General features: G+C 41.3%; 1 protein-coding gene across 4 annotated transcripts in view; it reads left to right on the forward strand.

Moving 5' to 3' along the window:
- Positions 1–13,298, forward strand: part of LOC139387523 (dystrobrevin alpha-like) — a 37,213-nt gene extending 23,915 nt beyond the window's left edge. For 2 of the 4 annotated variants that reach the window (XM_071133811.1, XM_071133809.1), the window contains exons 12-21: positions 233–327; positions 679–792; positions 2,148–2,244; positions 2,952–2,972; positions 10,334–10,493; positions 10,592–10,681; positions 10,777–10,876; positions 10,991–11,120; positions 11,236–11,274; positions 11,451–13,298. In XM_071133811.1, the coding sequence (XP_070989912.1) occupies positions 233–327; positions 679–792; positions 2,148–2,244; positions 2,952–2,972; positions 10,334–10,493; positions 10,592–10,681; positions 10,777–10,876; positions 10,991–11,120; positions 11,236–11,253 (825 nt within the window). In that variant the 3' untranslated portion in view covers positions 11,254–11,274; positions 11,451–13,298. The remainder of the gene's footprint in view (positions 1–232; positions 328–678; positions 793–2,147; positions 2,245–2,951; positions 2,973–10,333; positions 10,494–10,591; positions 10,682–10,776; positions 10,877–10,990; positions 11,121–11,235; positions 11,275–11,450) is intronic. The other 2 variants (XM_071133812.1, XM_071133810.1) reach the window with 1 other exon arrangement.
- The last annotated feature ends 1,268 nt before the right edge of the window (positions 13,299–14,566 follow it).

A 14,566-nucleotide genomic window follows, 5' to 3' on the forward strand; every position in this document is an offset into this window, starting at 1 on the left:
GTGTCTCTGTGTGTAATGATAATGTCATGTCTCTGTGCGTACTGATAGTGTCATACATCTCTGTGTGTAATGATAATGTCATGTCTCTGTGGGTAATGATGGTGTCATGTGTCCCTGTGTGTAATGATGATGTCATAATGTCCCCATTTGTAATGATAATGGTATGTGTCCCTGTGTGTAATGGTAATATCATGTGTCCCCGTGTTTAATGATTATGTCATGTGTCTTACAGCAACAGCAGCAGAGGGTCCCCAACGACATCTCTTTCTCTCTGGATGCCAACAAGCAGCAGAGGCAGCTTATTGCTGAGCTAGAGAGCAAAAACAGGTCAGGGATGGTTTCCATCTGGATTTGCTTTTCTCTCTCTGTTCACCTATTCTTTCCAGCCCTGCCATCGTGCCAAATTACATGAAAGGAATGTGATAGATTATTTAATGTGGTACTCAATGTGCTTCCCACACAAACTGTGGTTGATAGTTATTCAAATGGGCTGTAGCCCTGTTTGCATGGTAGTACCAGAAAAAAACAAAAGCAACTCAAGTCTTAATGTCGTCAAGCTAGCTGGTAGACCTCCCTGTAATCCATCACACCATCTAAATCACACAAACAAAACTACTTCAGAAAGCCTACATATGTGACATACTAGCTTCAACTGGCCTGTGTTTGTGTGTGTCACAGAGAGATCTTGCAGGAGATCCAGCGTCTGAGAGTGCAGCACGAGCAGGCCTCACAGCCTCCCACATGCACGTCCCAACAGAACCCCACTCTGCTGGCCGAGCTACGGCTTCTCAGGTAGACCCATCTCAAATTCTTCTAAAAAACAATCTGTGACCATATAAATGGACAATTAAATTTGTATATAGACTCAGCAAAAAAAGAAACGTCCTCTCACTTTCAACTGTGTTTATTTTCAGCAAACTTAACGTGTTATTATTTGTATGAACATAACAAGATTCAACAACTGAGACACAAACTGACACAAAGTTCCACAGACATGTGATTAACAAAAATTGAATAATGTGTCCCTGAACAAAGGGAGGGTCAAAATCAAAAGTAACAGTCAGTATCTGGTGTGGCCACCAGCTACATTAAGTACTGCAGTGCATCTCCTCCTCATGGACTGCACCAGATTTGCCAGTTCTTGCTGTGAGATGTTACCCCACTCTTCCACCGAGGCATCTGCAAGTTCCCGGACATTTCTGGGGGGAATGGCCCTAGCCCTCACCCTCTGATCCCACAGGTCCCAGATGTGCTCAATGGGATTGAGATCTCCGCTCTTCACTAGCCATGGCAGAACACTGACATTCCTGTCTTGCAGGAAATCATGCACAGAACAAGCAGTATGACTGGAGGCATTGTCATGCTGGGGGTTCATGTCAGGATGAGCCTGCAAGAAGGGTACCACATGAGGGAGGAGGATGTCTTCCCTGTAACGCACAGCGTTGAGATTGCCTACAATGACAACAAGCTCAGTCCGATGATGCTGTGACACACCGCCCCAGACCATGACAGACCCTCCACCTCCAAATCGATCCCGCTCCAGACTACAGGCCTTGGTGTACCTCTCATTCCTGTGACGATAAACGCGAATCCGACCATCAATCCTGGTGAGACACAACCGTGAGTTGTCAGTGAAGAGCACTTTTTGCCAGTCCTGTCTGGTCCAGCGACGGTGGGTTTGTGCCCATAGGCGACGTTGTTGCCGGTGATGTCTGGTGAGGACCTGCCTCACAACAGGCCTACAAGCCCTCAGTCCAGCCTCTCTCAGCCTGTAGACAGTCTGACAGTCTTGTAGACAGTCTGAACACTTGTTCAGGGTTGTGCGTTCCTGGTGTAACTCGGGCAGTTGTTGTTGCCATCTTGTACCTGTCTCACAGGTGTGATGTTCGGATGTACCGATGCTGTGCAGGTGACCTTAATTGCCTACCGTCTGTAAGCTGTTAGTGTCTTAATGACCGTTCCACGGGTGCATGTTCATTAATTGTTTATGATTCATTGAACAAGCATGGGAAACGGTGTTTAAACCCTTTACAATGAAGATCTGTGAAGTTATTTGGATTTGTACAAATTATCTTTGAAAGACAGGGTCCTGAAAAAGGGACGTTTCTTTTTTTGCTGAGTTTATTATGTTTTTTTCCCTCTACCAGGCAACGCAAAGATGAGCTGGAGCAGAGGATGTCTGCTCTGCAGGAGAGTCGCAGGGAACTCATGGTACAGCTGGAGCAGCTGATGCTGCTGCTGAAGGTGTGTGAGAAAGCCACACAGTTTCAAGCCATACCGTTTCATTTCTACTGTAATGTTGGCCTGCTAATGAAAAGGGTAGAAAATCCAACACACTTTTCATTATCCCACCACTAGAGAGAGCACTTCTTCAAATGTCACTGGGGCTTCATCATAAGGAAGTTTCCATATCTTAAGTAAATCCTGAGTTGCTCTGGTTTGACAAGTATTCCTTTCTCATCTTCTTACCATAATCCATACGTCTCTTTACAAAAAATGTGTTTGTTCCCCAGTTTCTTCATGTTAAAATGTTTGAGATATAACCTTTTCCAGACCTTCTACTGGTCATTCTGCTAAGGACAGTGTTTTGATCATATGTACTGACAACATACAAACAACATAACTCACAAAATAAAACTGGATATAGGATACAATTTAGTCAGTCAGACACAACAACAGTCAATGGAGAAAGGGTTTAAGAAGCCTTACATAAACTGCTTACTGTACTGACTTAAATGGTAAGGCTATCAATCTAATCACTCCAATGAAGGGATCAATGCTAAACCAGTTAGCCCCATCTAGCATAACCATGCTAGCATCAGACTTGCTAAAGCCTACTATATGGGAGAAAATCCCAATAAGTTTTTACATATGAAAGAAATTGTCTTCATTGATTGATTTTACTATTGTGTGCTTTTGGGACAGTACATGAATAACGTTTCTCTCAACAGGAGGAGGAAAGGAAGCAAGCTGTAAGTTTGTCAGTGAAATCTAAAATAACTAATGCTTCTTACAAAAAAACTTCTGAATGTGATGTTTGTGGTTTTGCTGACAATATTTGATCAGTTCTCATGGGAACTGAAAATGCGGCAGTCAGATGAACTAACAGCATGTTAGATATTTAAATAATTTGGACTTAATATAAAGTGCTGTTAAATGGACCTAAAATGCATTATGGCACGTGCTCAATGTTTGTTGCTCACCAACCATGGATGTGTTTTTGGATAAACATGCTTAACATAACAGCTTTTTCAGCAGAAAATTCTATTGGCCTGAACTTTAGCAATTTTTGCTCCATTACTGGGTCTTATAATATTATAATTAACAATTTTGGAATTATGCTATTACTGACACAACTCTTAGAGGTTTCACGCAGTGATGAGGAGTAGGGCCCTGAGGTTTTCCTGACCAAAACTACAATCCCTACTTTATGTTCCCCATACAGACCTATGGAGATTCATAACTTCATGAATTCCACCCACCCAGCTACCCCCCATGCTAACAGGACAACACCCCAATCACAAGAGACCAACAGTCCAGCAAGAAAGCTATGCAGTAGCAACACAAAGAATAGAGCACCCTGCTGCAGCCGAGCTAAACCAGACGAGGCATCTGCTGAACAGAATCTGCAAACAAATCCATGAATTCCTTCTTTCTTATTATCAGAAATAGAATAATTAAAAATACAACCTATTATCATTATGAGTTTTGCATAAGATACCCAGGAAAGGGTTAAAGTTACCTCTTATAAATATATGTAACCTCATAAACAAAGTTCATGACATTAGTAATTTGCTAATCTTAGATAATATGAATATATTAGCAATTTCTGAGACCCTCTTATAACACACCTTTGATACAGCAGTAGGAGTACAAGGATATAACATCTATAGAAAAGACAGGAATCTCTATAGGGGGAGCTCAGAGAGGATCTCATGACAAGTGAAGTAGAAGTGCTGTGGTTGAAGGTTCACCTGCCTCATCTGAAGCCTCTTTTTTTAGGGTGCTGCTAGAGGTCACCAAGTGGAAACTGTCAGTATCTGGAGAATGTGTGTGATGTTAGATAAGATCCCTGATGCTATCAGAGAAATGTATTTTATTGGTGACCTGAACATTGACTGGTAATCATCTAGTTGTCCTCTCAAGAGGAAGCTTCTTACTGTGAGTAATGACTGTAACATGACTCAGGTTATCACTCAACCAACTAGAGTGTTGTCCAATAGTGGTGGATCTGTGACATCCACTTGCATTGATTATATCTTCACCAATGCTGCAGAGATTTGCTCCAAAGCAATATCAGTTCCCATTGGCTGTAGTGACCATAATATTGTGGCAATAACAAGGAAGGGCCTAAAGTTATTTATAAGAGATCATACAAAATGTTTTCTCAGGAGGAACTGCCTAGAAGGCCAGCATCCCGGAGTCGCCTCTTCACTATTGACATTGAGACTGTGGTTTTGCGGGTACTTTTTTTTACCCCCTTTTCCTCCTCAATTTCGTGGTATCCAATTGTTAGTAGCTACTATCTTGTCTCATTGCTACAACTCCCGTACAGGCTCGGGAGAGACGAAGGTTGAAAGTCATGCGTCCTCCGAAACACAACCCAACCAAGCCGCACTGCTTCTTAACACAGCGCACATCCAACCCGGAAGCCAGCCGCACCAATGTGTTGGAGGAAACACTGTGCGCCCGGCCCGCCACAGGAGTCGCTGGTGCGCAATGAGACAATGATATCCCTACCGGCCAAACCCTCCCTAACCCAGACGACGCTAGGCCAATTGTGTGTCGCCCCACAGACCTCCCGGTCGCGGCTGGTTGCGACAGAGCCTGGGCGCAAACCCAGAGTCTCTGGTGGCACAGCTAGCGCTGCAGTACAGCGCCCTTAACCACTGCGCCACAAGGGAGGCCTTGTGGGTATTTTTTAATGAAGCTGCCAGTTGAAGACTTGTGAGGCGTCTGTTTCTCAATCTAGGCACTCTAATATACTTGCCCTCTTGCTCAATTGTGCACCGGGGCCTCCCACTCCTCTTTCTATTCTGTTTAGAGCCAGTTTGCGCTGTTCTGTGAAGGTACACAGCATTGTATGAGATCTTCAGTTTCTTGTCAATTTCTCGCATGGAAGCCTTAATTTCTAGCCTTAATTTCTCAGAACAAGAATAGACTGACTAGGTTCAGAAGAAAGGCCATTTTGAGCCTGTAATCGTACCTACAAATGCTGATGCTCCAGATTCTCAACTAGTCTAAAGAAGGCCAGTTTTTCAGCGGTGCTAACATAATCGCAAAAGGGTTATCTAATGATCAATTAGCCTTTTAAAATGATAAACTTGGATTAGCTAACATAACGTGCCATTGGAACACAGGAGTGATGGTTGCTGATAATGGGCCTCTGTACACCTATGTAGATATTCCATAAAAAATCAGCAGTTTCCAGCTACAATAGTCATTTACAACATTAACAATGTCTACACTGTATGCCTGATCAATTTGATGTTATTTTACTTGGCAAAAGAATGTGCTTTTCTTTCAAAAACAAAGACATTTCTATGTGACCCCAAATTTTTGAACGGTAGTGTATGTTGGTATGTTGGTCTGATGTGTATAAGGAAGAGAATCCAGATAAAACACTTGGAGTATTTGTGATATTATTCTTGCCAATTGTTGACAAACATGCAACTGTTAAGAAACTAACTGAGAACTGTTAGAGCCCTCTGGAAAGATTGTGAATTGAAAATGTTATGGTTCAAAGAAAGTATGCTTGGGGTCATTTTCCATTTGGAAGACCCATTTGCAACCAAGCTTTAACTTCCTGACTGATGTCTTGAGATGTTGCTTCAATATATCCACATCATTTTCCTACCTCATGATGCCATCTATTTTGTGAAGTGCACCAGTCCCTCCTACAGCAAAGCACCCCCACAACATGATGCTGCCACCCCGGTACTTCGTGTTTGGGATGGTGTTCTTCGGCTTGCAAGCCTCCCCCTTTTTCCTCCAAACATATTGATGGTCATTATGGCCAAATAGTTATATTTTTGTTTCATCAGACCAGTGGATATTTCTCCAAAAAGTACAATCTTTGTCCCCATGTGAAGTTGCAAACCATAGTGTGGCTTTTTTGTGGCGGTTTTGGATCAGTGGCTTCTTCCTTGCTGAGCGGCCTTTCAGGTTATGACGATATATGACTTGTTTTACTGTAGATATAGATACTTCTGTACCTGTTTCCTCCATCATCTTCACAAGGTGCTTTGCTGTTGTTCTGGGATTGATTTGCACTTTTTGCACCAAAGTACGTTCATTTCTAGGCGACAGAACGCGTCTCCTTCCTGAGCGGTATGATGGCTGCGTTGTCCCATGGTGTTTATACTTGCATACTATTGTTTGTACAGATGAACGTGGTACCTTCTGCCGTTTTGTAATTGCTCCCAAGGATGAATCAGACTTGTGGAGGTCTACCATTTTTTTCTGAGGTCTTGGCTGATTTCTTTTGATTTTCCCATGATGTCAAGCAAAGATGCACTGAGTTTGAAGGTAGGCCTTGAAATACCGGCATAGGTTCACCTCCAATTGACTCAAATGATGTCAATTAGCCTAACAGAAGCTTCAGAGGACGCAAGTCCGTGAGGGAGTTGCAGCCATGGGACAAGATTGTAACTACCACGAAATTGGGGAGGAAAGGGGTAAAAAAAATGGACACACCTACTCATTCAAGTTATTCTACGTTGTAGAGTAATAGTATTTTCTATGTTGTAGAGTAATAGTGAAGACATGAAAACTATGAAATTAAGGTTAGGGTTAAACACCAAAAAAGTGTTAAACAAATCTAAATATATTTTAGATTCTATATATTTAGCTGCCTTGATGGCAGCTTTGCACAATCTTGGCATTCTCTCAACCAGCTTCATGAGGTAGTCACCAGGAATGCATTTCAATTAGCAAGTGTGCCTTGTTAAAAGTTTATTTGTTAACACTTAATGTGTTTGAGCCAATCAGTTGTGTTGTGACAAGGTAGGGGTGGTATACAGAAGATAGCCCTATTTTGTAAAGGACCAAGGCCACAAGAACAGCTCAAATAAGCAAAAGGAAACGACAGCCAGTCATTACTTCATAGACATGAAGGTCAGTCATTGAACTTTGAAAGTGCAGTCGCAAAAACCAATGCAGCGCTATGATGAAACTGGCCCTCATGAGGACCGCCACAGGAAAGGAAGACCCAGAGTTACCTCTGCTGCAGAGGATAAGTTCATTAGAGTTACCAGCCTTAGAAATTGTAGGCCAAATAAATGCTTCACAGAGTTCAAGTAACAGACACAACTCAACATCAACTGTTCAGAGGCGACTGTGTGAATTAGACCTTCATGGTTGAATTGCTGCAAGAAACCACTACTAAAGAACACCAATAAGAAGAAGAGACTTGCTTGGGCCAAGAAACACGAGCAATGGACATTAGACCGGTGGAAATCTGTCCTTTGGTCTGATGAGTCCAAATGTTAGATTTTTGGTTCCAACCGCCGTGTCTTTGTGAGACGCAGAGTAGGTGAATGGATGATCTCCGCATGTGTGGTTCCCACCGTGAAGCATGGAGCAGGAGGTGTGATGGTGTGGGGGTGCTTTGCTGGTGAGATTGTATGTCATTTATTTAGAATTCAAGGCACATTTAACCAGCATGGCTACCACAGCATTCTGAAGCAATATGCCATCCCATCCCAGCATTCCAGGTGAAGCTGGTTGAGAGAATGTCAAGAGTGTGCAAAGCTGTCATCAAGGCAAAGGGTGGCTACTTTGAAGAATCTAAAATCTAATTTGTTTTACATTTTTTTGGTTACTACATGAGTCGATATGTGTAATTTCATAGTTTTTATTTATTCACTATCATTCTACAATGTAGAAAATAGTAAAGAATAAAGAAAAACACTTACATTTGTAGCTGTGTTCAAACTTTTGACTGGTACTGTATATTTTACCAAAACAAAATACATGATAAAAATAATGACATTATGGGCAGAAAACCCAAATAATCGTTCATTGAAGCTGATGGGTCATTTATCACAAAACCTTTTTATATAGACAATCATTTAAATTACTATTTCACCGGTAAAGTGGACAAACTGAGAAGTGAAATGACAATATTGAACAGTGAATCATCATATTTGTGTATTGATGATCTAATAATGAAAGAGAATGATTGCTGTTTTGAATTTGGTCAATTTTGTGCAAAAGAGGTGGAAAAACAGTTGTTATCCATCAATAATGATAAGCCACCAGGTATAAATAACCTAAATGGTGAAATATTAAGCAGACTGTATTACCACCCCTTTTGCCAAAGCCTAAAGGAGTGTGTGCCCACAGGCATGGAAGGAAGCTAGAGTAATTTCACTGCCTAAAAATAATAAAGCACCCTTTGCTGTCTCTTACAGCCGCCCAATCAGTTTGCTGCCTGTTCTTAGTAAACAGGTGGAGAGAATTGTGTTTGAACAAATACAGTGCTATTTTTTTTGTTAAGTTAACTACTTACTTTCAACATGCATATAAGGTAGTGCACTCAACTTGTACTGCACTGACTCTGATAATAAGATTATAGTTGGAGCTGTAGTGTAAAATTTCAGTGTAGCTTTTGATGTTATTGATCATAATTTATTATTGAAAAAGTTCACTTGTTATGGCTTTACTTCACCTGCCATCACATGGTTGGAGAGTTACTTATCCAACAGAACTCCGAGAGTATTCTTCAATGGAAGCTTCTCGAACGTCAGATATGTACAGTGTGGTATCCCTCAGGGCAGTTCCCTTGGGCCGTTACTCTTTTTTACAAATGATTTGCCACTTGTCTTACAAGAAGCCAAAATTACTATATATGCTGATGATTGCACACTCCACACATCAGCACCTACAGCCAGTGAGTTCAATGAGACTCTTAGGAGTTATAGTTAGTGTCAGAATGGGTAATTAACAATAAACTTGTCTTACATACATCTAAAACCAAAAGCATTGTATTTGGTTCAAAGCAGCTGAACTAGAAGTAAAATTGGATGGTCAGTTATCAGGGTCAAGTCATATTGACAAAGTTATTGTGAAGAGGTAGAGGTATGTCTGTTATTAAAATATGTTTTGAGTTTATGACACAAAGATCAACTGTACTAGTTGTTCAGGCTTTGATCTTGTCTGATCTTGATTACTGTCCATATGGTCAGGTGCAGCAAAGAAAGACCTCGCAAAGCTGCAGCTGGTTCAAAACAAAGCAACACGCCTTACCCTTAACTTCACACACTGAGCTAACATCAACAACATGCATGATAGTCTTTCATGGTTGAGGAGAAATTGACGACTTCTCTTCTAGTCTTTTTAAGAATCATTTGTGTGTTGAAAATGGCTAACCACTTAAACAATATTTTTGCATACACTTTGAACAGACATACATACCCCACCAGACATGCCACTATGGGTTTCTTCACGGTACCCAAACCAAAAACAGATTTTGTTTTGTATGGAGCCATGTCATCATGTAATACTCTGCCACCAGATGTTTATCTTTAAAAAACAGATACAAAACATATTGTACCACAGCGCCTCTCCTCTTTCTAAAGATCTAATTTAACTGTACTGTATATAATAATATTAATATATATGAATAGTGTGTAAACAGCATGTTTGTTGTCTCTAGTTGTCTTTCCTATATATAACTCTTTTTTTGGGGGTTGGGGGGGTCAAATTACGATCTTGTCTCATCGCTGCAAGTCCCCAACTGGCTTGGGATAGGCAAAGGTTGAGTCATGTGTCCTCCAAAACATGACCCGCCAAGCCGCGCTTCTTAACACCCGCTCGCTTAACCCAGAAGCCAGCTGCACCAAGAGGAGGAAACAACGTTCAACCGATGACCAAGGTCAGCTCGCAGTAGCCCGGCCTGCCACAAGGAGTCGCTAGAGTACGATGAGCCAAGTAATGCCCCCCCGGCCAAACCCTCTTCTAACCCGGACTTCACTGGGCCAATTGTGTGCCGCCCTATAGGACTCACAACACTGAGATGTAGTGCCTTAGACCGCTGCACCACTCGAGATGCCCCTATTTTATATTTAATGTAATATCTTATGTTCTTCTTATCAATTACTGTTCTGTACTTCATCATGTATGTGTACCCCAGGAAGAGTAGCTGCTGTAGCTAATGAGAATCCTAATAACTGAGTCATTCAGTATAGAAATAGCTCTACAAACATTAGACAGATCAATGTGGATGATCACTGGTTGTTACTGCACTGGTGTACTACTGCTACTACTGAAACAGTGACAGGAAGTGACACCTAGAGTCACGCTAACCCATGCTTCCTGTTTCCTGTTTCAGACTCAGGGACCTGGCTCCCCCCGCTCGTCTCCCAGCCACACAGTCAGTCGGTCCATCCCCATGCCAACCCAGTCAGAGTCTGCCGGCACTACACCCACTCACACCCCTCAGGACTCACTCATGGGTGTGGGAGGGGACGTGCAGGAGGCCTTCGCTCAGGGTAATACACACACTCACACACCTTTACAGTTAGGAGTGCAGTAGCCTCCTCAGGTTCTGGAATGCCAGTGTGTGTACCAGCCTCGGTTCTATCTCCAGGCCCCAGGAGGAACTTGAGAAATGACCTCCTTGTTGCAGCTGACTCCATCACCAACACCATGTCTTCATTGGTTAAAGAGCTCAATTCAGGTGATACTATGGTCTCACTGTGTCTCTGACTTTTGAAAATATACCTTTCATATCCTCTGAGCATTTTAAAGCAGCGTGTGTTTTGTCTTCTCCAGAGGCTGGAAGTCAATCAGAGAGCAACATGGACTCTCAGACAGATGAACTGTTCTCCTCTCCCACTTCCGATCTTCTAGCACAGATGACCACTAAACCACGGTAACTACAGTATGAAGTATGCATAGTGTGTAGATATGCTGTATGAATCTCTATAAAAGCTCAAAATGATATACAGAAGATTGCAGTATGGTAATGTTGGATTTACCTCCATAGTCTTGGGGGCAGGAACCCTGGTGGAGTTGAGGAGGAGTGCTATGAGAACGACTTGGTTCAGGTGCTGGAGGATGAGCTGAAGATGGGGGAACTACTAAAACACAGACGGGAGCAAGAGAAACCCCACATGGTGACCTATGGTTTGAGTTATTATTATGGAAAATAAGTACATTTCAAAACACATTCCTTATAAATTCCTTGAATTCTTCTCTCTTCATTTTGGTTGTTTTCTTGGTACGGTACAGGTGACTTTGCAGCAATGACCTTGTTTAACAAGTCTCCTGGTAAGAAGACTAATTCATTTTTTGACATGTTCTTACCATTTGATGTTCACTGCACAAAAATAATAACTATTCATCTTCTGTGTCTATTTCATTCACTGCCTGGAATATATTTTTTCTCACTACGCTATATTCCAGTACAAATGGGCAGAGTATTTAACTCCCTGTCCTCTCAACAGGTAAGCAATATGAAAAGCCACAAAAGTAGAAAAACACTGGAAGATGGATGAGAAGAGAAGGCATATAGAGAAGGCTGTGGAGAGATGATGGTCCACATGCATGCAAGTCAAACTAAAAAAGAAGTGACAAGGAGGAAGGATCAAAGTTATGACACTGCTAAATCCAACATATTATGTAAAGATCTATTTTTTAAACCAACAGCATTTTTAAGTGAATACTGTGAACCGATATGGAGGGATTATTAAACAAAACAGCTGTCTATTATACCACCGGTGCCATAAAATCAAATAACTTTGTTGAGAATTATTAGATTTTTAATCATATTATTTTGGGGTATGAGTTGTTGAAGAATTGTGCAAGTATATGCTGTAGTTCATTTTTCCCTGGGGCCACATTCGGTCTTCAACGAGGTCCGGAGGGTCGCACTGAATTGTTTAAAATATTTCCTTGCTGTCAAAATTTGCAAAAAATGTTCCACTTATCCATCATTTTGGGAATTTTCTATGCTCTCTGACTGTTTCGAGTTTATTAGCGAGCTGGACTGTCAAGAAACTATGAGTATAGGTCCAATATCATTTCTACACAGTTGTGATTAGATGTTAGTCCTTTTTTTTATTTTAAAGTATATTTTTACTCCAACCACCCACGGGCCAGATTGGACACCCTCCGACCTGCGGGCCGGGCCGTATGTTTGACACCCCTGCTGTAGGTGTATTGCTGGTGAGATTGCTTTTTAAACCAAATAGTAAACTTGGTATATGTGTAAACTGAGGCACAACTGTCTATAACCCAGAGGGTAGCTACAGTATGTCTGATGCTATGACCTGGTTGGCCCATCAGTCGAATGATACTGGTGTTGTATCGCTTATGTATTTGTTGTTTGACTGTTTAGCTTTTTGATTGGGTGACTTGTCAGATAGTTTATTTTATTTGCCTTAGCTGGTTAGCTTAGCTCACATTTGGATGGGGTACAGTCAGACCTTCAATGCAGCATGTACTGTAGCTAACATTGTTCCAGCCACTGATACATTTATATTCACTGTCAAAATCACTTTGTTTATTTCACCCACAAGTATTGCCTAGTAGTTAATAGTACTGTATTACGTAATACAACTGCAGAAGAGGAACAATGTTATTTGCCCTCTTCGGCATGTTGTGTTTGCCACATTGCAAATGTTATTTAATTCCACCTGGAGTATTAAGCCGTTAGGTGATACTAAGAGAATCAGACAGTATAAGACAAAGAAGCTGAACCTATGATACATCTAATGCTGGAAAGTAATATTGTCTACTGAAGGATTTTGTTAACTAATAGCTATACTTTGATTAAGAGTTATAGTTTATTTTATTTTATTAATAGCTGCTTGAGGTTTGAAGATGTGACGACATAAATTAAATTGGAGTAAGGAATACAGTACGTAGACAGTACATAGTAGATAGAATGGACAGTACAGTACATATAACGGACAACATTGTTTATAACACTCCAGATTCTAAGGTTTACACTTGCAAGAACAGAGGACATTGTTTGTTTACCATGTTTTAGAATCAACATCTTCTGTTTTACCATAGATTTTGAAGTTTAAATGTTCTGACCAAATTATTAGCGTTCTTATACTCACTCACACACACATCTCTCACAAACATACACTCACAGTCACACACTTGGTAACCAAGCTCATTGTGTGTAAATGTTACCCAGTCACTTTACAATATGTGGTGCAAGCCAATAAATGTGTGAAATATATCTAGTATGATTTTCAAGCTAGTTCGTATAAGTGATTTTGCATGGTGGTGATGATGCATAATAAAGAATTGACACAACATGATAATGTTGTTGCCTATGAGCTCTTTCTCTTCTTTTTATCCATAGCTTATAAAAGGCACCTACGTAGCTTGGAATCCAAACTGATATCTGTTTGAAACAATGATGAAACTGAGAATATCAGTTTGGATTCCAGGATAGCACTATGAATTCCCATAGGTTTGCTTTACTGCCCCACAATTTATTATCTGTCACTAGTTCAATGCTCCCAGCTCACTGCATTTAATTAATCACACACCCTCCCAGTTAGAACAAAAGAGCAGACAACCATTGCTAGATAAGATCACTTCTTGTGTATAACCTCACACAAACTGTAGGTGTATGCCTTGGCTACTGTCAATAAGATAGGGTCTCTGTCGAATTCAGAAGTAGCCTTCAAGTTGACATGATTCCCTAAGAATTTATATCAGTAGAAAAATTGCACGCAGCAGCTGGGTGCTGAAAGTCTGAAAGTATGTCAAATAACCCCTTGGGCCAAAGAAAAGGCCTTTGCCGAAGCATTTCAGCCAAGGTAATCTTAAATGCTAATGACATTTCATGCTTTCTTGCTCCTAACTTATTTATGAAACTTGACACCATCGTTTCATTGCTTTGCCTGCTCTGTCCTCTGTTTCTGCTCTCCTGCTCTTGCTTGACATGCCACTCCATTGTTCTGTCTTCCTCCCTCTAGGTAGGACTTGAGTGCCCCCTGCTGTTCAACAAGTATCTTCTTTGGTATTATGGCGGTCCGCAAACAAATGTTATAGGTGCATCACTCGTCCTGCTTTCTTGGCTGTATATCAGCCTACTATTCTGGAGAATGAATTCATTACACTTTGTGAAAAAGTTGCCCTACCAACTAACCCTACACCCATTAAAACCTCATCCCTATTCCACTACTTTGGCTCTATCTGATCCTACATCAGACCAACAGCCTGGGAGGACGGGACACTATCATTCAAAACACCTTGTAACTCTTCTGCAGTAAAATCTCATACACCCAAGTACTTCTCCACAGCTGCCATCACAACATATATCCTCTGATTGGCCATGAACGCAAAAAATACCAACCTTACTGTAGCATATTTTATTCCTATCACTCTCTATTGACATCGGCCTACTCACAGGGGATCCTCTTAGGATCTCTCACCCTGGACCAATCTTCCTTGACTACTCTCATCACTGCCTCAGCATACCACATCTTCTGCACTACTTTGATCCTGGTAACCTCAACATGTCTTTGTCTCATCGGACACCTCTGATCTCCAACACCATGTGTAAACCCTACAGTTTACACACACAACTTTTTCC

Source organism: Oncorhynchus clarkii, chromosome 28 (genome assembly GCF_045791955.1).
Source record: "Oncorhynchus clarkii lewisi isolate Uvic-CL-2024 chromosome 28, UVic_Ocla_1.0, whole genome shotgun sequence".
In the NCBI taxonomy this organism is placed as follows: Eukaryota; Metazoa; Chordata; class Actinopteri; order Salmoniformes; family Salmonidae; genus Oncorhynchus; species Oncorhynchus clarkii.